At 43.6% G+C, this 23,481-nt stretch overlaps 1 protein-coding gene across 1 annotated transcript; it reads left to right on the top strand.

Moving 5' to 3' along the window:
• The first annotated feature begins 12,620 nt into the window (after positions 1-12,620).
• LOC105942504 (zinc finger protein with KRAB and SCAN domains 3-like) lies at positions 12,621-21,873 on the top strand. The gene is made up of 6 exons (XM_012930697.2): positions 12,621-12,675; positions 15,705-16,200; positions 17,838-17,967; positions 19,396-19,466; positions 19,763-19,886; positions 20,792-21,873. Exons 2-6 carry the CDS (start codon positions 15,754-15,756, stop codon positions 21,649-21,651), a joined length of 1,632 nt encoding a protein of 543 aa, XP_012786151.2. The 5' UTR covers positions 12,621-12,675; positions 15,705-15,753; the 3' UTR covers positions 21,652-21,873.
• The last annotated feature ends 1,608 nt before the right edge of the window (positions 21,874-23,481 follow it).

The following is a 23,481-nucleotide window of genomic DNA, read 5'->3' as shown; positions in this document are numbered from 1 at the left end:
TTATAAGGAAATAAATCCAGTATTAAGGAATAAGAAGCAACTTCTGCCCCCAATATAGTCATTCACCCAGCATTCACTACCACCAGGCTTACAGCAAACTATTCATTTCAAAGCAAAATAAATCTGACAAAAACAGAATGAGACATTTGAAAATCTTACTTTCCAAGAAGGCCCCATTCAGGATCCTGGGAGTCCCTGGAGTTAGTTCAGCATCAGCATGGATTCTAAAGTGCCTAAGAAGGTTGCAGTGGTGACTGAAGACTCTGCCACACTCATCACACTCATATGGTCTCTCTTCAGTATGGCTTCTCTGATGTTTGATCAGAAGCGTCGGCCAACTAAAGCTTTTCCTGCATTGACCGCACAGGTACGGGTTCTCGCTGATGCGAATTTGGAGGTGCTCAGAGGCCTGCGTTCTGACTGAACACTTAGCTGCACTTGGTGCACTGATAGCGCATCTCTCCAGTGTGGATCCTCTGGTGCTGAACTGGGTAGGTACCTTCCCACATTTGTAGGGTTCCCCACTGTCTGCCCCAGTGTGGATTCTTGTGTGTTGGATGAGGCCGTTGCTGGCATTGAAGGCTTTCCCACACTCCTTACACTGATGGGGTTTCTCCACAGAGTGACTCTGCTGATGTTTGTTCACGTCTGATCTCTGGCTACAGGCCTTCCTGCACTTCTGACATCCGCATGGTTTTTCCCCATTGTGGATCTATTGATGCTGGATGAGGACTGAACTCTGCTTATAGCTTTTCCCACATTCATTGCATCTGTGGTGTCTTTCTCCAGCAAGGTATCCTGGCTGCTTTTCTGTTTTGCTCTCACATGTACAAGTTTCTCTGTCCTTGGAATTCACAAGAACATCTCTCTGGAGCCTAGTGCTTCACTCCTTTTGAGGCTTCTTCCTTCAGTGTCATCTCTGGATTTTCAGGAATGGTGATTTCATTACCTGGAATAGTAAATGGGTCAGGCAATGTGCCTTCCCCTATGGCAGGGAGTGCCATCAGGATGGGACTAGAAATATCCACAGGCACAGTCTAGAAATGCAAAGCTTTCAGTGCAGTGGGAGGCGTGGTTAAATGGGATTAGGTCATCAGCATTGCTGGAATGGCTGGAAGGCATCACCCCACAGAACCAAGCTCCCAGAGAGAATGTATACTACCAGGCCCTCGGGAAGGCTTCTTGCACTCAAAGTAGCTAACACGTACTAATTTATTAAACCCTAAAAGAAATCAGTCACTGGGGGACTGTGATTATTCTTTCACAGATGCACCGAGACCCAATGAGGATACCAGAACTGCTCGTTATCAGGGAGCTACCAAGCAGCACTGCTAAAATTCCAAGTCAGGCAATTTGACCCCAGACTCCACAGTCTTACCCTTTTCCCTGTATCCAGCCACCAGCTGTGTCACCATGAGCTGATGCTGGATGACAGTTGATTCCTGCTTGGCTTTCGCATGTGCTGCATCCTCTGGGAGCTCTCCAGCATGTCCATGCTTAGATTCTGAGGCCTGAAGGCAGGTAGGTATGTTTGGGTTCATGAAAGAAGGACTTTAGGAGCCCCAGCTACTACTCTGAGAGATCACATGAAACAAATTATTTTTTAAAAGGATGGTACAATGGAAAAAACTGTTTAATTCCAGAAAGGGAACATGAGAGTGGCCCCAGAGAGAGCATGGTTACATTTTATTTGATAATCCTTCTTTGGAAAGGTGGAATCAAATCCCCTTCTCCTTCAGTGGGACTTCACTGAATGGCTCATTTCTACTGAATGGAAACATGGTAGAAGTGATGTTAAATAACTTCTGACATGATAATCATTGTGCAGTTTCCTCTTTCCCTCTCTTCTTTGGAGAAGGCAAACTGACATGTTGTGAGGACATTCATGCAGCCCCAGGGAAAGATCTTGGCCAATAGTCGTGTGCACATGAGGCTCCCTACTAACAACCTTGAAAAGGGATCCAGCAGCCCCAGTCATGGATTCAGAGAACTAAGGAGCTCCCAGATTCCTGATTCATGAAAACTGACATTATGTGGTTTCGGATTTTGTTTTTTAAGGCATTGAAGCTTAGGAGAAACTAATATAGAGAATCAGTGCATACGGCTATTGCTACTCACTCCTGCCACCACCACCGTTCATTTAGTATTGAAGAAAGCCATTTTTTCTCCTCTTATCTGGTTTTCTGGCTCATTAAATTTCTGCTCCAGGTCTTCAAGCACAGCTACCACCTCTTCCCCACTCTCTGGGTGGTACTCCCACACCCAGGCCTGCAGCTCCTCAGGCAGGATGCTTAGGAACTGCTCCAGCACCAGCAGCTCCAGGATCTGCTCCTTGCTTTGGGTCTCTGGCCTCAGCCACTGATTCCTCCACATTGTTGCAAGATTACAGTTCAAATCCAGTCAAGATTCTTTCATTTTAGGCATACACCAAGCATAGAGTCCAGCATCATATTGTCCAAATAAATTCAACAGTTTCTTAGAGAGACCATCCTTGGTCTGAAGGCTGAGCTGGCAGAACATCATCCTGATCAGTTAAAAGCCCCAACATAACATCAACAACAATTTACATCATTATGGAGTTAATTGACATGGTATTGAGTAACCAATATGTTAAAAAATGCAGATTCTTAAACACATGCTGTGGCTACTTCATTGACATTTCAATTTTAGTTTATATACAACCGGCTTCTATACACCTTAAAATGACTATAGGGTACTATTCAGCTATCTTGTGTCTATTTTCATTTTAGTATTTAGCAGTTTATAGTGTTGAAGCATAATTTTTACTGAAATTGGCAGATTTTAGGGTAGTCTAAACTGACTTATAACTCTAAGAAGGCATATGTCAACAGTTGAGGTGCAGACAGTTTTAGGAGGGGTGTGCAGAGAAATCTTCAATGCCTTAGTGGGGAGTAACTTATCTTTGTGTCCTACCTAGTAAGGTATATGTGAGTCCATGCTGTTTATTAGGCTGCTTCTTAACTATCCTTTTATTGGTGAGAGAAGGGGAGACAAAGATCTTCCGTTTGCTAGTTCACTCCTCAAATGGCCACAATGGCCGGAACAAAACTGATCCGAATCCAAACGTGGGAGCCAGGGGCCTCTTCCAGGTCTCCCACGTGAGTGCAGGAGTCCAAGGACTTGAGCCGTCCTTTACTGCTTTCCCAGCCCTTAAGCAGGGAGCTGGATCAGAAGCAGAGTAGCTGGGACTAGAACCAGTGCCCAAATGGGATGCTGGCACTGCAAGTTGAAAGACTAGCCTGATAAGCCACTGCACTCGTCCCCAAGGAAACTAGATTTTAAAGTGCAATGGCAAACCAATAATGGCTTAAAGGGAACTGTGAAGGCTGGATTTATTGTTTATCATGTGTTATTAGTTATGTATGTTTACATACTTGAAACTGAATGAGTTGAAGGAATGGGGGTGGAAGGCTAGAGTAGAAACAGAAAAAGCAAGAGTCTAAAGAAATGTAGACCTGATTTTTTTTTTTTTTGTAACACACTGGTTACTCACAACCATGTCAATTCCATAATGTTGCAAATTGCTGTTGATGTTATGTCGGGACTCTTGGTTGAATGGGATGATATTCTGCCAGCTCTAACAACGGACCAGAAATGGTCTCCCCAAGAGACTGTTCAACCCATCTGGACAATAAATAGCTGGACTTTATACTTGGTATATGTTTACAAGGAAAGAATCTTGATTGAATTTGAACTGTAATACTGCATCAAGGTGGAGGAAGCCACCAGGGGGGAGGGGTGTGGGGGGGATTCCCAGAGCCTATGAAACTGTAACATAATGCAAAATAATTAATAATAATAATAAAAAATAAATAAATAAAAATAAATAAACATATGCTAGATAAAAAAAACAATGTAGGTTATTAAAATAGCAATAATAGGTTAAGTGGACCTAATGTCATTAAAAAGTGTACATAATTTGGAAATATAGATATATAAATATATGGAAATGTACAAAACAAAAACAAACAAACAAAAAAAAGAAATGTAGACCTGAAATAAAAATGGAGTAAACATGGCTCATTGCTAACTGCAATACTTTCTGCTTTGTAACTTCTGCTTTGCTTGGCTATGAAACTGTATGAGATTGTGTAGCCTCTCAGGCCGAGCCTCCTACGCGACCTTCAGCACCAGTGGCTCCCAGTTCCCAGAAGTTCAGGTCTGAGTCTGGTTATCTCACAGATGTTGTCAAGGCCTGAGTCTGGTAATCTGGACTACTGGATCAGATGTAGGCTGAGCTAGGCAGGGAACACGCCACACCTCCTCGTCTGCTATACTACACAAGCCATTGTAAACTGCCCCTATAAAAGCTCTGTAAATGTGCTGTTCGGGGCTGCACTCTGTTAAGGGGTGTCATTCCTGGTTGGTTTGTTGGTTGCCTTACCTCTCATTGTAATTAGAGCTTTGTTGTGAATTTTAATGGTGTATGCAACATTCTGTTTTAGTGGATGCAACAGAAAGGTAGGGAGAGAGGTTACTGATTGAATATGGGAAGACTTTCACTTGGTTGAGATATTGTATTCTCCAAACTAATTTTGCAAAATGCACACATGTAAAAGGAGAAATAGCTCAGTCTTTGTAAAAAGCAGCTGAATCATTGGACAGAGATTTATGGATCTGTACTTTTAACAGCTAAAAATACATAGAGACTTACAGCTCATGAGATGCAATTACAATATGATGAAATGAAAGCGAAAAGTTCATTCTAAATTCAATATTCAACTTCTGTGCATTACCTGAAACCCACAGATGGATTTCTTTAACAAATATTCACTAAGTGCCTACTATGGTGCAGACAGCAAAGACAGAACAAAACAAGCGCAGGGTTTGATATGTCCACATTTTCATTCGCTGAATTAGAGGCATGGGGCAAGAGCATGAAAGAACATTTTCTCATAAATGCTTGAGTGATAGCAGTAATCTGGTAAATCATAAAGCACCTGTACTGTAAAAATAAATCCCTAAGGATGCTAATTACAATGACAAGGAAATAGAAGAGCATCTTCATTTAAGGGGAGGTAAAGTACCTGTGTAATGGAGATTATCATATCTAGCAGCATGTTATTTAACTTCATGGCATTGTAAATTTCTGTTTTTCTTCCTGTTGTTGATTTTGTATTGTGGCTTTTCTTTTAAGGGGATGTATAGTAACTGTGTAATGCAGATTATCATATCCAGATGTGAAGATACAATGCAGTATGCATCTCTACTTCCAGACAAAGATGGACTCCCAATGAAACTATTTACTGTATCTTGACAATAGGATGACTGTCTGCCATTGTCCATGCCCACAATGATGGACATATGATAGTGTATGAAGAACTATACTATAGTAATTACATAGGGGAAGTCATTCAGGGGACGGGGATTAGAGAGGGGATAAGGGAAATCTCACGATCTATGGAACTGTATCATAAAAGATAATAATAAAAAAAAGTAAGATTTTTTTTTTAAAGAGCATCTTAAATACCATGACGAAGCAGGCAAACGCAGAAATGAAGTACCCTCCTGGAGAATTCTTCAGTAAGGCAATGAGATAGGGAGAGATTTATCCCATATTAAAGAGGGTTTATGATTACATTCGTAACTGCAGCCCGGTTGGTAAAAGATAATTGTGGGGAAATGGGTCTTGTTCGGCCACAAAGCTCAATCCTCTTCTAGAAATCTCTCCACTATCCCCAAGAAGGGCAAGAGGGAGCCTCCTTCTGCTCCTTGGGGTTTCAGGCCAGGGTGGCTGCCGAGGCCACGCCTGAACAGACATCTCCTCCACGCCTATCACCTATCGAAGACACTGACCTTAAATCTACCCGAAGACTGCCGGGTCTCTTGGAGGGCCTGGACTAGCCTTCGGGGTACGGGGAAACTCTAGATCTGGTTGCTTGGCGGCGGCAGCACCTGGACAACCGATAAACACAATGACCGGAAATGCGTCACAGTTCGAAGCCCAGTCGCCTAAGCCCAGCAGCTCTTTCTAGAGTTTTTAAGACTCTCCAGGAATTCTGGAGGTTATTGAGGCTTGAAGACTGCCCTATTGCACTGCCCCGTGGATTACAAGGAGAAATTTAAGACTTCCGTGTCAGGCACTTCCCCGCATCTGGCAGTCAGACTGTCATGGATTTCGCAAAGCCTTAGGGCAGAATATCATATAGTACCTCTAGCACTTACCACCTGTTCCTTCCAGGGTATGAGCCCTTCCTCTGGTCTTTTTCATTTCACAAAGGAAAGATGATAATGGTGAAATGAGGATACCAAATTGTTGTTCTGTGTACTCTATCAACTTGTGTTTTCTGGACTCTCAAAGATCTAAGGAGATAGGCATGTAAATAAGTAGCTACATAACACTACTTAAATGGGAAACGAAGTGAAAGAAAAGAAAGAAGAGTTTCTGGAATAATTACCAAGTAGGGAATGTATGTATTCCAGGTGAAAATAGTAAGTCAGGTGGCAGACACAGAAGTGGAGATAGGGCTTGGTAATATGTTTTCAGAAGTGGACCTGATTTGTTTTAAAGATTTTTTTTTTTTTTTATTGGAAAGTCAGATGCAAAGAGCAGGAAAGACAGAGAGGAAGATCTTCCATCTAATGATTCACTTCCCAAGTGACCCCAACAGCTGGAGCTGAGCCTATCCAAAGCTGAGCCTATCCAAAGCCAGGAGCCAGAAGCCTCTTCTGGGTCTCCTACACCGGTGCAGGGTCCAAGGCTATGAGCTGTCCTCGACTGCTTTCCCAGGCCACAGGCAAGGAGCTGGATGGGAAGTGGAGCTGCGGGGATTAGAACTGGTGCTCATATGGGATCCCGGCATGTACAAGACGGGGACTTTAGCCGCTAGGCTATTGCGCCTGGCGGGACCTGATCTTTTAGCCATTCATTCAGTCATTACATAAATTTCAATTGAATTCAGTCTTTGTGTTAAGAGTGCTGTGAGAACTGGGTGAACCACAGAAGATCTCCACCTCCAGAAAGTTTCAAAGCAAAACACAAACGGAGGGAAATCCAGTGTAATCTAAAGAGCCTTTTTGATATAGCTAATTCAAAATTACAAATACAAACATAGGCATTAAAACAGAAATTACTTGGTACTACAAACTTTTCAGTCTTACGAACAACACAAACAAAAATCATAAAAATTTTTATTAATTGTCATACCTCTAATATTTCCCTAATTTGTTGCCTTTATATTCTGCTGCTGCTTCTTTGTATGGTAATTTTGTAATTTCAATGATTCTGGAATTGTTAAAAACCTATAGCCTTTCCTCTAGAATAGGGGATGAAAAAAATTTTTAGGGGCCCAATGTGTTGGCTCAGCTTCCCGGCCTGACCAACACCCAGGCCTGAATCATATGCTCACCAGTGGAAGCAAGAGTCCACCAGGGGAGTTCCTCAAGTTCTCCCACCAGGCCCAGGCCTGAATCATGTGCCAATGGGTGCTAGGCCTGTACCTGACACAGTCTGCTCCTCAGTGTTGGTCCTTGTGTGTGCTGGTGGATGTTGTGGCCCAGCCCACCCCATACCCAATTCTTTGGTATGCCTGTGGGTGCTGCAGCCTGGACCAACCCAACCTGTTCTCAACCCCAGTACACATGAGTGTTGGGGAGTTACACTGTCATGCCTAGTTCAACCTGTCACCACCCCAGCCCTTGAGTATACCAGTTGGTATGGCAGTTGCCCAGGAGTGAGCCCACAAATTCCCCACAGAATCTGCTCCCAGACCCAGTTCTTTTGCATACTGGTTAGTGTCATGGCCCAGCGTGATATGGTCCACTCCCTGTCCCAATGTTCACTGGCAGGTACTGTGGTCAAGCCCTGCCAGGCAGGTCCCCCAGCCATAGCTTTCTTGTGTGCTAGTAGATGGTGGTTGATACCAACAATCCCAGCTCCAGACTCTCACACTGGGGGTGTATTGGTTTGACTATGAAAGGTCTTCCAGTTTCTCTCCGCTAAGCCACCTGGTCTTAGCTCCCTCGTTTACCTGCAAGTGCCATAGTCAAACTGGTGGAAATCCCCAAGAAGTCATTGCTCACATGTCACACTCTTCCTCAACAGTCCTCCTTCCCACACATTTCTAGACCTCCTTCCCTGAGCATAGCCCTATCACCCATTAATATGCAGGTCCCCAAGCACAGTTCTCTGGTGGTGTGTTATGCAGCCCAGGTCCTGCCCGCCTGCCTGGGGCCCATGTATTCTCGGGCACAGGTCCCCAGACTGTCTGCCAGTGTGCTGGTGTTTTCCCTCAACATATCCTTAAAGGAAAGGCTACTATGCTAGCAAACTGGTATAGTTAATCCTAATTTGCCATTAACCAGGCCCAGAATGCTTGCCAGCTATTAGCTGATTTTCTCCCAGCAGTGTAACACTTGCCCAGGTACAATGCCACCTAGGCAGTTACCTACAGAGCTGGTTAAATCTTTTTCTATTTATAATACAGATCCACCACTCTGATGCTCTTCATTCCTTCATATAAATCTGCTTTAGAATTCTGGATTAAGAGTGGCATAAAATGTGTTAAAATTAAAGCATTTTAGACCTTGTTCTCCCACAGAAACATGATTTACAATGATACATGGGCCAAACTATCTTTATGATAATTCCATAACCAAGTAGAGAAGTTGCATAAAGCCAAAACAGATGCAGTGAAATGAATAGAAGGAAGAGTTTTATATTCCCCAATGTTTTCATTCATTTAGCTTGCTATAACAAAATACTTTAGTCTGGATAACTTATATACAGAAATTTATTGCTCATTGCTGGGAGGCTGGGAAGTCCAGGATAAGGTTTCCAGAGAACGCGATCTCTGTTGAAGAATCTACTTCACATGGTGGAAAGGGCACACAGGTTCCCTCCAGCCTCTTTTGTAAGGGTACTACTTTTATTCATGAGGCTTGCTGAACAACCGATCCCTCAAAGATTGCCCATCTTTAATAAAAAGATTTATTTATGTTTTACTTGAAAGGCAGACTTAGAGAGAGGAAGGAGAGAGAGGGAGAGAGAGAAAGAAAGAGAGAGGTTTCTTTCATACGTTGTTCACTCTCCAAATGGCAGTGATGACCAGAGCTGGATACAAAGTTCAGAGTCAGGAGCTTCTTCCATGTACCCCATGTACTGCCATGTGGGTGCAGGGTCCCAAGAACTTGGGTCATTATCCACTGCTTTCCCAGGTGAATTAACAGGAAGCTGGATTGAAAATAGAACAAAGGGACCAAAACCAGCACCTATGACGGGTGCTGGTACTGAAGGTGGAAGATTAACTACCATGCCATGGCATCAGCCCCATGATTCCACTTCTTAAAACCACCACTCTAGAGATTAGTTTTCTTTCTTTTTTTTTTTTTTTAAAGATTTATTCATTTTATTACAAAGTCAGATATACAGAGAGGAGGAGAGACAGAGAGGAAGATCTTCTGACCGATGATTCACTCCCCAAGTGAGCCGCAACGGGCCAGTGCACGCCGATGCGAAGCCAGGAACCTGGAACCCCCTCCGGGTCTCCCACGCGGGTGCAGGGTCCCAATGCATTGGGCCGTCCTCAACTGCTTTCCCAGGCCACAAGCAGGGAGCTGGATGGGAAGTGGAGCTGCCGGGATCATAACCGGTGCCCATATGGGATCCCGGGGCGTTCAAGGCAAGGACTTTAGCCGCTAGGCCACCGCCGCTGGGCCCTAGAGATTAGTTTTCAACATACAAAGTTTGTGGGGAGTGACACAGCATTGGAACTATATATCATCCAAGTCAGTCCCTTCCCTAAATGAGCTCAAAGACAGAAGAAAATGCCTGACTTCATGATTCTATGCTTAAGGGTGAGAGAAGGGTATAATATACGTCCTGTTTTGCAGCTATCTAGAGGATGGCCCAAGGGATTGGTCTCACTTCATTTGGACCACTTATGCAAGTGGAATAATTTGGATGCCTGTAGGCCACTAAACACAGAATATTAGTGGAGGGTGATTTGCTGTGTCTGGCATAGCTTAGCACCATTGGGATAATGGGCACACTTCAAAGATTCTCCTTTGGGAGAGCAGAAAGGTAGTGGAACATGTGGTTAAAGGGCAGGATCTGTCTTCCTTGAATCAGCGTACAGAAGAGTATCCAGTATACTATGGATTCCTGGGAGCCGATGAGAATCAGAGGGACTTGGGTGACTTTCTGCTGTGAAACCTGAAAAGTTGCAGTGGTTCTGAGGACATCAAAAGGAGGAAGAGCTCATGAGCTCCTAACAAAGCAGACCAGATAGCTTGCTTATTTGAGAAACTCTACTCATAGACACTGGAAAGTTACATCCTTCCCTCCCCGACATATCACAGAGGTCCCCAGAATATAAAGTTTGGCCAAGCGATGAGGGTCTTCCCCTTTAGCAAGACTGAGAATGGTGGCTATTTTCTCAAGTATATGGATCTCAGCAGAGTTATGAGACACGAGAAGAACCAGGTAAATGCGTTTCAAGTAAAGACCTGAAATAACTCTCCAGAAAAGGACCATAAAAAGAGAGGGAGATATGAATATTGGCAAAATCAAACAGCAATGATTTAAAATGCTCTAAGTTCAAGAAAATATATCTGGCAAAATTATCTTCCAAAAATAAAGGAATCATAGATAACTTTCCTAGCTAAATAGACACTGAGGTAATTTATTTCCACAAGACATGCCTTGCCATAAATGTAAAACTAGTCCTTGAAGTTGAAACAGAATAATTCTAATAAGTAATATAAAAGCATACAAATGATTAAGTTTCCTGATAAAGCTTTATAGAACAACACAATGCTGTAATGGGGGTGTCCGGGAACCTCATGTTTTCATTGATTAGTAAGATTGCGGTACTTTGCCAGGGCTCAGCCTCTTTATTTTATGGCTGAGAAATTTCTGGGCAGAGGGGGGTATGTGACTGAGAGCTTCTTGTTACATATTGTTGTTCTCCATGTGTTCTAGAGTGCCTAGCGTTCATGTTTTAAAATGTCTAAGTCGCATATTTTGTACAATTTTATAGTCTATTCCGAGAATATTCTAGTGTTACTTCCTTTGTGATGACTAAAAACAAAAGTGCAAGGCTTATCAGGAGAAGAGATTTCATTTCCTTTGTTCAGAAATTTGTCTGGTTCCAATCACTGTTATTTAAGGCTCTATTGAACTGAAGTCTCCTTGTACTTTCCTGAAAATTGGAATCTATTTGTCTTATTACTATTCTTTGATCAGAAACTCAAGCTTTCCAGGGAGAGTACCTGTGGTAATTTTGGTATGTAGCTCTCAGAATTGTGAAATATCTTTTTCAGGTGAACGGAAACCAAAAATGTTTCTAACAGCCTTGCCTTCCAAGCAACACAACACAACTCAACACCACACAACACCACACACGAGTTCTTCAGGTTAAAAGGAGCAGACACAGATAGTAATCTAAAAGCACACAGAATAAAACAGTGTCAATATGAGTAATTACAAACGACAGAGTAACTATATATTGCTTCTGTTTCTCTTGTCCTGTTTTAAGACAATTATATAAAACTACACACAAAGTATATAAAACACAGTCTCATTTCCTCAGAGAGCAGAAGAGGTTGATGCCCAGGACTTGAATGAGAGTGTGGCTTATAATCATGACAATAAGTTTTAACGAATTATTAAACTTCAAAAATAATTATTAACAACAGTAATAGTTACTCTCCGGCCCAGCCAGCCTGTATGTCCAGTAGCTCATTCTTTATCCACAGGTTTCGACTGCCACTCTGTCACACGCCAAGCACCCACGCTTGCTGTTTCTGTCTTCCCATATGCTTCATTGGTCTATTTGTGAATTACTACACAGTCAAAGGACAAACTCTCTGTAACTCCTCCACTTCCTCAAAAAATTCCTTGAATCTTCTTTGATTATTCCTCACGAAGTTGAATTAAGTAAGCAAGTTAGTTCCACAACAGAGCTCACTGCTGGGATTTGGATTTTGCACTGGATTGCATATTAACTGAGGCTATAATGACACCTTTATGACAGTTTTCATCCACACAGACTGTATGACAATTTTCTGTCTTGAAGTTTTATATTTTCATCAAAGTATTATTTTCATTTCTTTGCAGCTGTAACTGCTGTTTGCTTAAATTATTCCTTGTGTAATGGGACATACAAGTATGGATTGGAGGTTTTTTTTTTTTTTTTTTAAATCCAACAACCTTGCTAAACTTCCTTATTAATCATCAAAACTTAAGCGTTTGGTTATTGCAGATTTTCTACATAAACCTCAAAGCAGTCAGATACGCATGTTTATGAGTGTTTCAATAAGGTAAAGCTGTTAACTCTAGAATTAAAAACGGTTCGGTCACACTTTGTTCTCGCTTTTTTTTTCATCCAGTTGCTAACCACTCACGTCCCACAGGTAACCACTGGCACTCACTTTCCTGTGCGTTTTCCCGGGATTGCTTAGTGACCACACAAGCTGATAGAATGTACATTCTCCTCACTCGGCACACTATAAGCCCAGTTCTGCACTCTGCTTTCCTCGCTTTGGTCTTGGCTGGGAAACTCAAAAGCACTGGCCGGCGGGGCGAGGCGAGGAGATGCGAATCGAGATGCGAAGCTGGCAAACGACCGAGTGTCTGTCAAGGCGGCGGCTAGAGAGGCCCGGAAGTGGCCTCCGGGCCCCGCCCCGCGGTGGTTGGCTAGTTTCGGACACTTTGTGAGTATGGGGCGCGTGAGGGCCGCCCGTCGGGCCTTCCCGTGGCGGTGTGGGTGTAGGTCGTGGGTCTCCTCTGGCCGCTCCTGCCTTTCTTCTGTGTCGTCGCGGGAGTGTGCGGGCGGGCCCTGGCTCGGGCGCGAAGCCCTTTCCTCACCAGTCCGCTGCAGCCTCTTCCCAGGATGGAGAGCCCTGCAAGAGGCGGCGGCCGACCCTGGAGCCCCGCGCGGGGCCGGCTGTGGCCTGGGCTGTCTCGCCGCGCCTGGGTCGGTCCCTGCGGGGCGTTTGGGGACGGGATGCTTGAAAAGGGGGCGCGGTACGTTTTTGCTCCACCTGGAAACAAGGCCAGTTCCAAGGTGTTCTACTGGCCAAGACCTAGAATTTTGGTGTCGGATTTCCTGCTTCGGCCACTTACTTTTGACCACTTCTTTTAGCTCGCTGTTCTTCATTGTATTGCTTTGTTAGACGAAGAAGATCATGATACCAACTCAGGGGGTTGGTGTAAGGATGAAGTGAATTAACAGATGTTAGACATTTAAAATAGTACCGGATACAGACTTTACAGATCTGTTACTATTATCCATTATAACTCATTACCTTTATTGAGTAGACTTGGTGAGTGACTTTTGTTACAGTTTCTTTGGATGTTAGTGACATTTATCAGTTCTTCTTTGTAATAAATTTTTAATATTTATTTTAAGTGGGAAAGCCACTTACTAAAAAAAAGTTTGGAAGAGCAATAGGGAGAGAGGGAGATACAGAGAGAGCTCTTGCATCTAAGAGTTCATTTCCCAGATGGCCAAATGGCCAGGGCTGAGCCAGGAGCTTCATCCTAGTTTCCCACAAAGGTGGTAGGTGTGCAGACAGTTGGGCTGCCTTCCATTGATTTTCATGGCCATCAACAGAGAGCTGGGTCAGAAATGGAGCAGCTGGGACATGAACTGGCGCCCATGCGGGATGCAGGTGCTACAGACTGCAGCTTTACCTGCCTTTGCCACAAATTGGCCCCAATGCCTGTTTTTGAGGAGCAAAAAATAAGATATTATGAAGGCCCTGTCCCCACAAACACTCAAACTGCTGTATTCTATGCTCAAAGGCTTTAAGCCTTAGGGATAGTTTTTCGTTGAGGGGAGACTTGGGAAGAACAAAAAAGGTTTTTAACAGTAAAGAAGTAAAGCCCATGGTATTTGTGGAAACTGCTGTTTCTACTGGATGCCAGAGTCATGTCTGGAGCCCCCTGAATGGAGGTGAGATACAAGAGCTCCCCGTAATGAAGTGTTGGCAGCTGAATTCACATGAACACCTTTCATTTCAACCTGTGACACAAGAGTCTCTAGCTTTGTCTTTTCCACATTTGTAACTCTTTTCTGATACATATACTCAGCTCTTACTGTGTCTAGTATATTTACTTTATCAGCATTTCCTGTTTATAGCCAGCCTTCTCACTGTGCTCAGTTGGGGTCAGACCCCCGAGATAGGACAGGTGGTGAAAACTAATTGGGGTTTATGGAGTAGATAGCAGTAGATACTGTTAGTTTTCCTGCTGCAACTTTTGTTCCCCTAGGGTCCAAATATACTCTGTGCTAGGCCATGACCTAAATATTTTTGACATGTATTATTGAAGAAAGCAGGTGCAACTTCTCTCAATTTAATTTTTGGGGAAATTTTAAACATGTAATTTTAGAGGTGTATCAGTGGACCTCAATTTGCATCACTCATCTAAACAGCCACTATTTTTTTTTTATCATTTTCTTTCATTCTTTTTCTCCTCCCATATCTTTACTTCCCTTTCCTTCATTCCCTCCCATCTGTCCTCTGCCTCCCCTCCCTCCGCCACCATTTTCCTCTCTTATTTGACAGCAAATTGGAAACTGAGACAGGATATCAGTTTACCCACATGTCCAAGGACTTCAGTGGTAGTGTTTCACAAGTAGGTTAGCTTAACCTAACCATAGTTTGTTGTCACAATTTTGGCACTAAAACTGACAGCAATTCCTTAATATCGTGGCTGAAATGTTGCTAATTGTTTCAGTGATGTCATTTTATACTTGTTTTTTCTTTTTTTCCTACTAAGAGCTAAAGAGATTTTACATTCACACTTCATGGTATATCTATTTGGTCTTTTAATTTGTGCAGTTTTCCTTCTCTACTGCTCCTTTAAGAAAAATGTCTATTCATTGAATAACTTTGGTCATCTGTGCTATGTCTCATGTTCTGTATTTGGCCAGTTACTTCCTTTTAGTCCCTTTAATTTACTAGATCTCAAACTCAGATACATATTGGAACCAGCTAGAAAGTTTTACAAGTTGTTGATGCCTGAGTCCAGGGTCTCCCATCTTTTCTTTCTCCATTCCTTAATTGCAGGGCCTTGACTACAAAGGACTAAGTATTGGTTCCTGTGACCAAGTAGTAATTGACCAGCAAAGTATGACTTAGAACAAAATGTAGGTATTATTTCCAGTTTTATAGGTCAGAAAGGTAGGCAGACTTAGTCAAATTCTCCCTTTAGAAACATCCGAGGCGAAAATCAAGGTGTTGATGAGACTGAGCTGTTTTCTGAAGGCTCTGGAGTAGAATCTACCTAAAAACTCATTCAGATTGTCAATTTAGTTTCCTTGTGATCACTTGGTGAGTCAGGCTTGCTATCTCATCATATGCAAAGTATCAGAGACAAAGACTTTTGAGGTCATCTTACCAACCCCAGATCTTGTGGCTCATAGAACATCCCTAAGCTAATCACCAAGAGGAACTTCTTAAAGTCCAGAAAGTGGTCCAGGTGCCCACCAGTCACTGGCAGAGTGTGTGTATATTTCTCTCCCAATTTGTTACGGGTCTGGGACCCATTCTTGGGAAGCTGATTGTGGGAATCAGGTTTGGCACTGTGTGGAGAATGAAGAGGCAGGCGCCCTGGACTATGGAGGAGACATCTCAGCAGCTGTACCCTGGCTTTGTCTCTGGGAGTCTGGACATGAAAACAGGGAAATGTTTACAAGTCTACTGGTTGATAATAGTGATTTCCACCTTTCCTGCAGATATTCAGCTCCCAGCTACAGTGAGGCCTGAGTACTACTTTGGCCCAAGATGGCTCGAGAATCAAGGGAAAGCTCATCCTTGGATGCTCAACCTGCAGAGGACCAGATGGAGCTTCTGGTCATCAAAGTGGAGGAGGAAGAAGCTTCTGTCTTTGCAGAGAGGTCTAGTTTACCTGATAGCTCCACTGCTGCCGCCGGCTCCGAAGGCTCCCGCCAGCGCTTCCGTGCTTTCCGCTACCCAGAGGCCACGGGTCCCCGCGAGGCACTTGGCCGGCTCCGGGAGCTCTGCCGACGGTGGCTGCGGCCCGACCTGCACAGCAAGGAGCAGATCCTGGAGCTGCTGGTGCTGGAGCAGTTCCTGACCATCCTGCCCAGGGACCTGCAGAGCTGGGTGCACACGCAGCGCCCCGAGAGTGGGGAGGAGGTGGTGGTGCTGTTGGAGTATTTGCAGCGGCAGCTGGATGAGCCGACGCTGCAGGTAGAAAGTACAGGTTTGGTGTCTGAGAGTTGGGTTCTGTTTCTTCCAGAATCCTCGAAAGCAGATGGTGGGCACTTCTCTCTCAGTCTCCTTGTGTTGTGTACCTCTTTGGCAGTAGGTGAAGCCCCTGGAGCCTTTCTCTGAGGAATGGTTTTTAATACAAAGGAAGATAGAAAGGATTGCAGAAGAACGCAATCCTGTAGGAATTCAGTTGGCAAAAGTATGAAAGTTGTCATAAGATAAGATGTATTTATGGTTTTTACTTACTACGGTAAATGTTAGGATGTAGGCCAGGGCCAGTAACAGGTCATTTCAAAGTGGTAGTGGGTGTGAGTGACGTTGCCCATAGGCTCCTGGTTGTCATGTGAGTAAAAACACCTGTATTCCTTCGTGGTGACAGTCCTGGAAACTGCCTATGGCATGTTGGTGTGTTGCTTTTGTTCATGATTAAAGGAAAATAAGAAGCTTTTTTCCCTAACAGATTCATGGATGGCTTGGGAAAGAGTCCATAGGTCATTGCTATAAGCCCCCTGGGAGAAAATGGATGCATTTCTACCCCACATGGCCTCTGCTGTTCAGTGAGGCTGTCTCCCCAGCACTGTGCTGTGTCTGTCATGTTTTCCCACAGAGGTCATTTGGCCCAGGCCTTCCAACAGTGATCTGTAGTAAGATTCTTAACTTTGGCACCACTATACCCAGTCCCTGTACCAGTGAGCAGTTACCTCAAGTCTCTTAGCTTCATTGTTTATGTAAGATATGAGGTTTTCTCAACTACACATGCAGAAGTAATGTGAAAAGGGTAATTAACTGTGAATGTCCTGGAAGGAACGGGAAGGGCTCTGTGAAGGGCTCAGTGAAGGAAATGTGTTGGACTCTGTGTCAGGAGCTTTTACAAACTATGATCTTATATTCTAGCTTCAGCAGCTCTGTAAGGTAGAAGGTACTATCGCTACTTTTCAGATAAGATATTAGCATTCAGGAAATGTTTTAAAAGATTTATTTATTCTTTTTGGAAAGGAAGATTTACAGTGAAAAGGAGAGACACAGAGAAAGATCTGTTTCCATCTTCACTCTCCAAATGGCCATGGTGGCCAGGGCTGAGCTGATTCCAATGCAGGAGCCAGGAGTTTCCTCCAGGTCTCCCATGTAGGTGCAGAATTCCATCTTCTGATGTTTTCCCAGGCCATAAATAGGGAGCTGGAATGGGAAGTGGAGCAGCAGGGATGAGAACTAGTGCCCAAATTGGATCCCCATTGCTTGCAAAGGGAAGATTAGCCAATGAACCATTGTTGCCAGGTCCAGCATGTGAGAATTTATCAGCAATTTCTGAAGGGGTTTTTACAAAAGCACTACTGTATATCAGGAGGAAGCATGGAGTAATGGTGGAGAACATGGGCCTTGGAGTCTGGCCCAGGTCTCATCCTAGCACTGCTACTTATTAGCTGAACGACTGTGAGCAAGCTGCCTCTTACTATGCTTCTGTTTTCCTGGGTTTGTTTTTTAATGATACTAATACCTCTATGTTGGTGTTGTATGAGTTCATGTTTGTAATGCTTTTGGAAAGAGTGCCAGGTTTATAGAAAGTGCTGCAAAAGTGTTTGATGGATAAGTGAAAAATAAAAATGAATGATTTCTATGTTGCACATGCTGGCCAGGGGCAAGAACTGCTTAGTTGCAAGAGGGAATTGTTGACACCAACTCAGGGATCACAAAGTAGCCAATTCCAACCAGCGAAGGCTTTGTTGAGGCACAAATCTCTGGGATCTCCATCTCTACAAGACAGGGGTGAGTATCATTGTCTATCTAGACTGTATGAAATCTGTAGACTTTATTCAATTTTATTTAAGAATGTGCTGGAAGATCCAGAGATAGTTTATTTTCCTGTCTCTGGTTGAGTCTCCTTTGAGATTCAGCCTGAAAGTACAGTTTTAAACACATTGGTGGAAAACTTTCCCCACTTAGCCTAGGCATAGTAAGATTTGACTAAAATCTGGGCTATAAGAGAATTGCTTCTCCATATAGTTCTGCACTGCAGTTCTCCAGTGCAGTAGCCAATGTTGTTGGCACTGGAGTTCAGACTGTTGGTGAGACAGTCATAATCAGATGTAGATGGCAAATACGCAGATTAATAATACACTTTGAGACAGCAGTGAGTTTTAGGAAGAAAGTAAACCAAATTTGTGAAGCCAGCCAGAATATTCCACAGACAGTGTGATTGTTACAAATTAGAATGTATAAACCTTGTGAAGTTCAAATCTACTATTAAAATAATGATTCCCTCCACAGAAAATGATTGTGTGTTCTGCAATGTCCTGAACATGTATGTGGGTTCTCTTGGGATACGCCATCCAAAAGGCCATGTTTGCTTCTCAAAAGAGGTTTCCAACCTACTAGTTCCTGTTGCTTCTGTTTGTTTGCTTTCCCTTAGGAAATCTTACGTTAAATTTTTTTTTTCTCCCTTGAATCTGAGCAAGTCCTGTAAACTAGATTTCTATTTTTGCCTTTCTAATCCCAATCTAGCCCATTTTTAATATTTTAAAACCAAAGCAAAAACCTATTAGTAACACTATATTAATCCCAAATCCTATCCTCTACCTCCTTAGCAAAATTCAAAGGCTCTTTAAAGAGAAGCTTTATTTTATTAAAAATTAAAAAAAAAAAGATTTCCTTGAAAGGCAGAGTGACAGGGACAGCGGGAGAAACAATGGCATCTTCTGTCCACTGGCTCATTCCCCACATGGCTGCAACAGTGTGGTCTGGGCCAGGGCAAAGCCAGGATCCTGGAGCTGCACCTGAGTCTCCCACATGGGTAACAGGGGTCCGAGTACTTGGGCCATCATCTGCTGCCTTCCCAGGCACATGAGCAGAAGGTGAGTCTGAAGCAAGGACTTGAACTTGCATTCTGATATGGGATGCTGGCAAAGCAAGGCTTAACCTGCTTAACCTACTACGCTGACTTCCAAAGACAGGCTCCTTTCAGCACTTTTTGACAAGGATCTTGCCTTTCTCTATGGTTTTTGTATGTCTGTAGAGCACACAGTATTGGATCTTATAGGGATCATATTTTGGAAAAGAGCACATTCTCTATGAACTTGACTGGCAGGACTTTATTCATCTAGTTTGAACTTGGATTCCACAGGCAGGGGGGCTGCATGCCAGCCTCCAGAGCTTCTGTCTCTTCTAGATCTCATCTGGAGCTTCTTTCCCTCCCAGTTCTCCAGGGTTCCGGACTTGCCCAGGGAGGGAGCTGCAGAGGAGACATGGTGGCTGCTCCACAGTCTCAGGTGAGCGGGAGCTCCTTCCCTCCACAAATACCCTTTACTGTTGTACTTCCTGTGAAGGTCCCTCTCTCCCCAATCCACCTTCACCCTCATCCTAGATCCTCCACTCAAACCCTAGATTGGATTTACATTTTCTCATTTATCCCAATGTTGTTTGTCATTGTCTAACTTCATTGTGGTGTCCACTTGGGAGTGTTTCTATTTTATTGTTACTTTTTTGGGGGGAAGGGAGACGGTCTGTGCTACCCAGATACTCCCTTCTCCATCTCTTTGGTCAGTCCCTTCTTACACTGCTTTAGGAGTTGCGGAAAATGGAAAGTGGGGCCCAGATGCTCCGTCCTGGGTGGACGCAGCCAGATCCACCTCAGATGCACTTTTACATGGATGAAAAGCTGGAGAGCTTTAACAGCCTCAATTCCCTAGGTAAGCCGAATAGACATTAATGTCTCTGAAGATTTTTGACATGTTCTGTGTATTACAGCCTATTGTGTCCTTAAAAGCTGTTGAACCCCACTGTATTTGGATTCAAAACCACAATTTTGAGACTTAGTCACTAACTAGCTTCTTATCCTTCTTATCTTGCTTGCTCTCTGCTGATGTTCTAGTTCTGTTAAGTGGGGTGGGATACGTGCAGGTCTGCCTCAGCACATGTGCAGTAAATGCTGATTTTCTCCCCTTCTGTTCCTAGACCTGACAGGGGAGGAGAGCTAAGGGGGTATCCACAGGTGATTTCAGGTGATCTTAGACAATGACTACAGACCTGACCGTAGATATCAGAGCACCGAGGCATGTATTACTGACTTGTCTGAGGTCACATAGATAATCAGTGGTAAAGTGATCTCTCCAGACTAAAGCCAGCTCTTTTTGGGGGGCACGTGCCTCTGCCTGGGGCACCATCAGAGATAACAGCCCATTATCACTGCAGACCAAATTCTAAGCACATTTTTCCTGTTTCTTACAGAATGCTTCAGAATTTCTTTCTGCTGTTTATTGTTGCTTTCTGATCAGCCCTGTTGGTATAATTGACATAATTCTAAGTGTGTGTCCCTACCTCACTATTAAAGCTATTACATATGTCCCAGCACGGTCTTGGTCTCCAATACCCTTCTTTCATTCCCAATACCGTTTGTTCAGTGGGCCCCTTCCCATTTCAAGTGCTCCTCCTCCCAAGCACTCTTTTCTGCCTTTTATTCTCATCCTCATTCTGGCAATTAAATCCTCCCCTTCGACATATGTAATGACCTGGTGATCTTGCCCCCATGTTACTCATCACAGCACTTTCCTCCATGACAGCGTGTAATCAACAGTGCTGGCATTTGTTGTTTCAGGTGGTGACACACAGACTAAGATCAGGATCTTGCCTCCAGCTGAGCCACAACCAGAGCAAGAGCCAGGACAGACACCAGGCCACTTGAATGGTGACATTGCCCGGATTCCCACACATGCGCAAGCTGGGGAGCCAGAGGGCAGGTTAAAAAGGAAGCGCCAGAATGCCTCAGGGAGTGGCCGGCACATCTGCCATGAGTGTGGGAAGAGTTTTGCGCAGAGTTCAGGCCTGAGTAAACACAGAAGAATCCACACTGGAGAGAAACCCTACGAATGTGAACAATGTGGGAAAGCCTTTATTGGGAGCTCTGCTCTTGTCATTCACCAGAGAGTTCACACCGGGGAGAAGCCCTATGAGTGTGAAGAATGTGGCAAGGCTTTTAGTCACAGTTCAGACCTTATCAAACACCAGAGAACACACACTGGGGAGAAGCCCTACGAGTGTGATAACTGTGGAAGAACCTTCAGCCAGAGCTGCAGTCTCCTTGAACATCACAGAATCCATACAGGGGAGAAGCCATACAGGTGCACTGTGTGTGGCAAAGCTTTTAGGCGGAGTTCACATCTCCTGAGACATCAGAGGGTCCATGGGGATAAAAAGATTCAGGAATCTGAACATGGAGAGGCCTGGGGATGCCAGGCTAGGACGGAAAGTCAGTGGGAAAATGTCCAAACTCCCGTGTCTTATAAATGTAATGACTGTGAAAGAAGTTTTACTCAGAATACAGGTCTTCTTGAACATCAAAAAATCCATACTGGGGAGAAACCCTATCCGTGTGACACATGCGGAAAGGGCTTCACGCGAATGTCAGACCTGATTCAACATCAGCAAAGCCACGAGGGCAAGAAAATTCTATCCTAGTAATCCATGCTATATGGGATGGAGTTGGTGCTCATTCCTCACTGAACTGAAGCCATTCTGGTGCTACTCCTATCTATACAAATTGTGGGTTTTGGCTGTATTTAGTATTACACATCATTAGGTATTAAAAATACATCAATTACCTTGTAATGTCTAGAACATGATTGGGAAAAAGCTTTATGAGGCTGCGGGAGAATTGTCTGGGAGAGGTGGGACCTCCCCTGCTTGGAATTACATGGACTTGAGATCAGTTACTCCTCTCAGCTAGCACCTTCTGATGTCTGTTGGGTGATATGATGGAGCCTGCTCTGTGACTCTTCTTTTTAACCATAATCAATCCTGCACAGGTGGTTAGATTCATGAAGTCTTTTATCACCCTCTGTGCCTTGTAAACCAGTGCTAACGAATAGGTATTAAATGTAACAGTGAGATTTCCTATTTAGCTGCGAAAGTTTTACATCCATATAGATTTCTTTGGAACTTTCACTAAAAAAACCTTGTGTTGGGCCCGGCGGCGTGGCCTGGCGGCTAAAAGTCCTCACCTTGAGCGCCCCGGGATCCCATATGGGCGCCAGTTCTAATCCCAGCAGCTCCACTTCCCATCCAGCTCCCTGCTTGTGGCCTGGGAAAGCAGTCGAGGACGGCCCAATGCCTTGGGACCCTGCACCCGCGTGGGAGACCCGGAAGAGGTTCCTGGTTCCCGGCTTCGGATCAGCGCGCACTGGCCCGTTGCGACTCACTTGGGGAGTGAATCATCGGACGGAAGATCTTCCTCTCTGTCTCTCCTCCTCTCTGTATATCTGACTTTGTAATAAAAATAAATCTTAAAAATAATAATAATAAAAAAAGAAACCTTGTGTTGTGTCTGATTTCTGAAATGGTATAGTTTTAGTACAATTTAGTGTTTTGTTTTGTTTTGCCAAGTACATGGGCTTGGCAGAGTAGGGGTGAAGATGGGGTTACTGTGAAAGGAGGGATCCTTGTTTCTTGACCAGCCCTGTATTTCTTGGACTTTATATCATTGTGAATATGCGCCATCCATTGAATTCCATTGTTCAGTTCATTTCTCCCTGAAGTTAATTTGGTATTCTTTAGGGAGAAAATTTTTATAATTAGGCAGTTATTAAGTTAAAATCACTTATTCAGTCAGAATAAAATGATCCACCCTTTAATGCTTAGCATCTGGGTACTGGACCTTTTAGTTCCTTTTGTATTAAGCAAGTGACACCTGCCGGAGCTGTAGACATTATCCTGCTCCTTCCAACGTTCTGCAGACTGCATCGAAGTTTCTCCCTGCTAAATTCACACTTCTTCCAGGTTCGTGGAGTCAGGTCAAATATTTAACTCAAATACCATGGTTTTAGACTCTACTATTAGTGTCTGATGGCTTCGGTCTCATTGCCTAATCTCCTGGGTAGTTATTCTTGATGAGAACTTCAACCAAAAGCTAACTTTTTTAAAGATTTATTTTTTTAAATTATTTTATTGTTTAAAATTTTTTATTACAAAGTCAGACATACATAGAGGAGGAGACAGAGAAACGCGTTCAAGGCGAGAACTTCAGCCGCTAGGCCATGCCGCCAGGCCTAATAAGCTAACTTTTCTTTTTTTTTTTTTTTTTTTTTTTTTATGTATAATCCATTTTATTGTATTGTTGTTGACAATCTTTACATAGTTAACTATAGTTGAAGGAAAATCAAGAAAGAGAAGGAAAAAAAGAAAAAAAAAAAAAAAGGTTCAGGAGGATAGGGAGGTGGGCAATGCTATTATGTCCATATTGTTTCCATCATGTATCTGAGGTAAAAGGGGATATTGAGGGAGAAGCCCCAC

The sequence above is a fragment of the Ochotona princeps genome, chromosome 1, assembly GCF_030435755.1.
Source record: "Ochotona princeps isolate mOchPri1 chromosome 1, mOchPri1.hap1, whole genome shotgun sequence".
Lineage (NCBI taxonomy): Eukaryota > Metazoa > Chordata > Mammalia > Lagomorpha > Ochotonidae > Ochotona > Ochotona princeps.
Note: the sequence above shows the minus strand (reverse complement) of the source record. Positions and strands in the feature narration are given on the sequence as shown.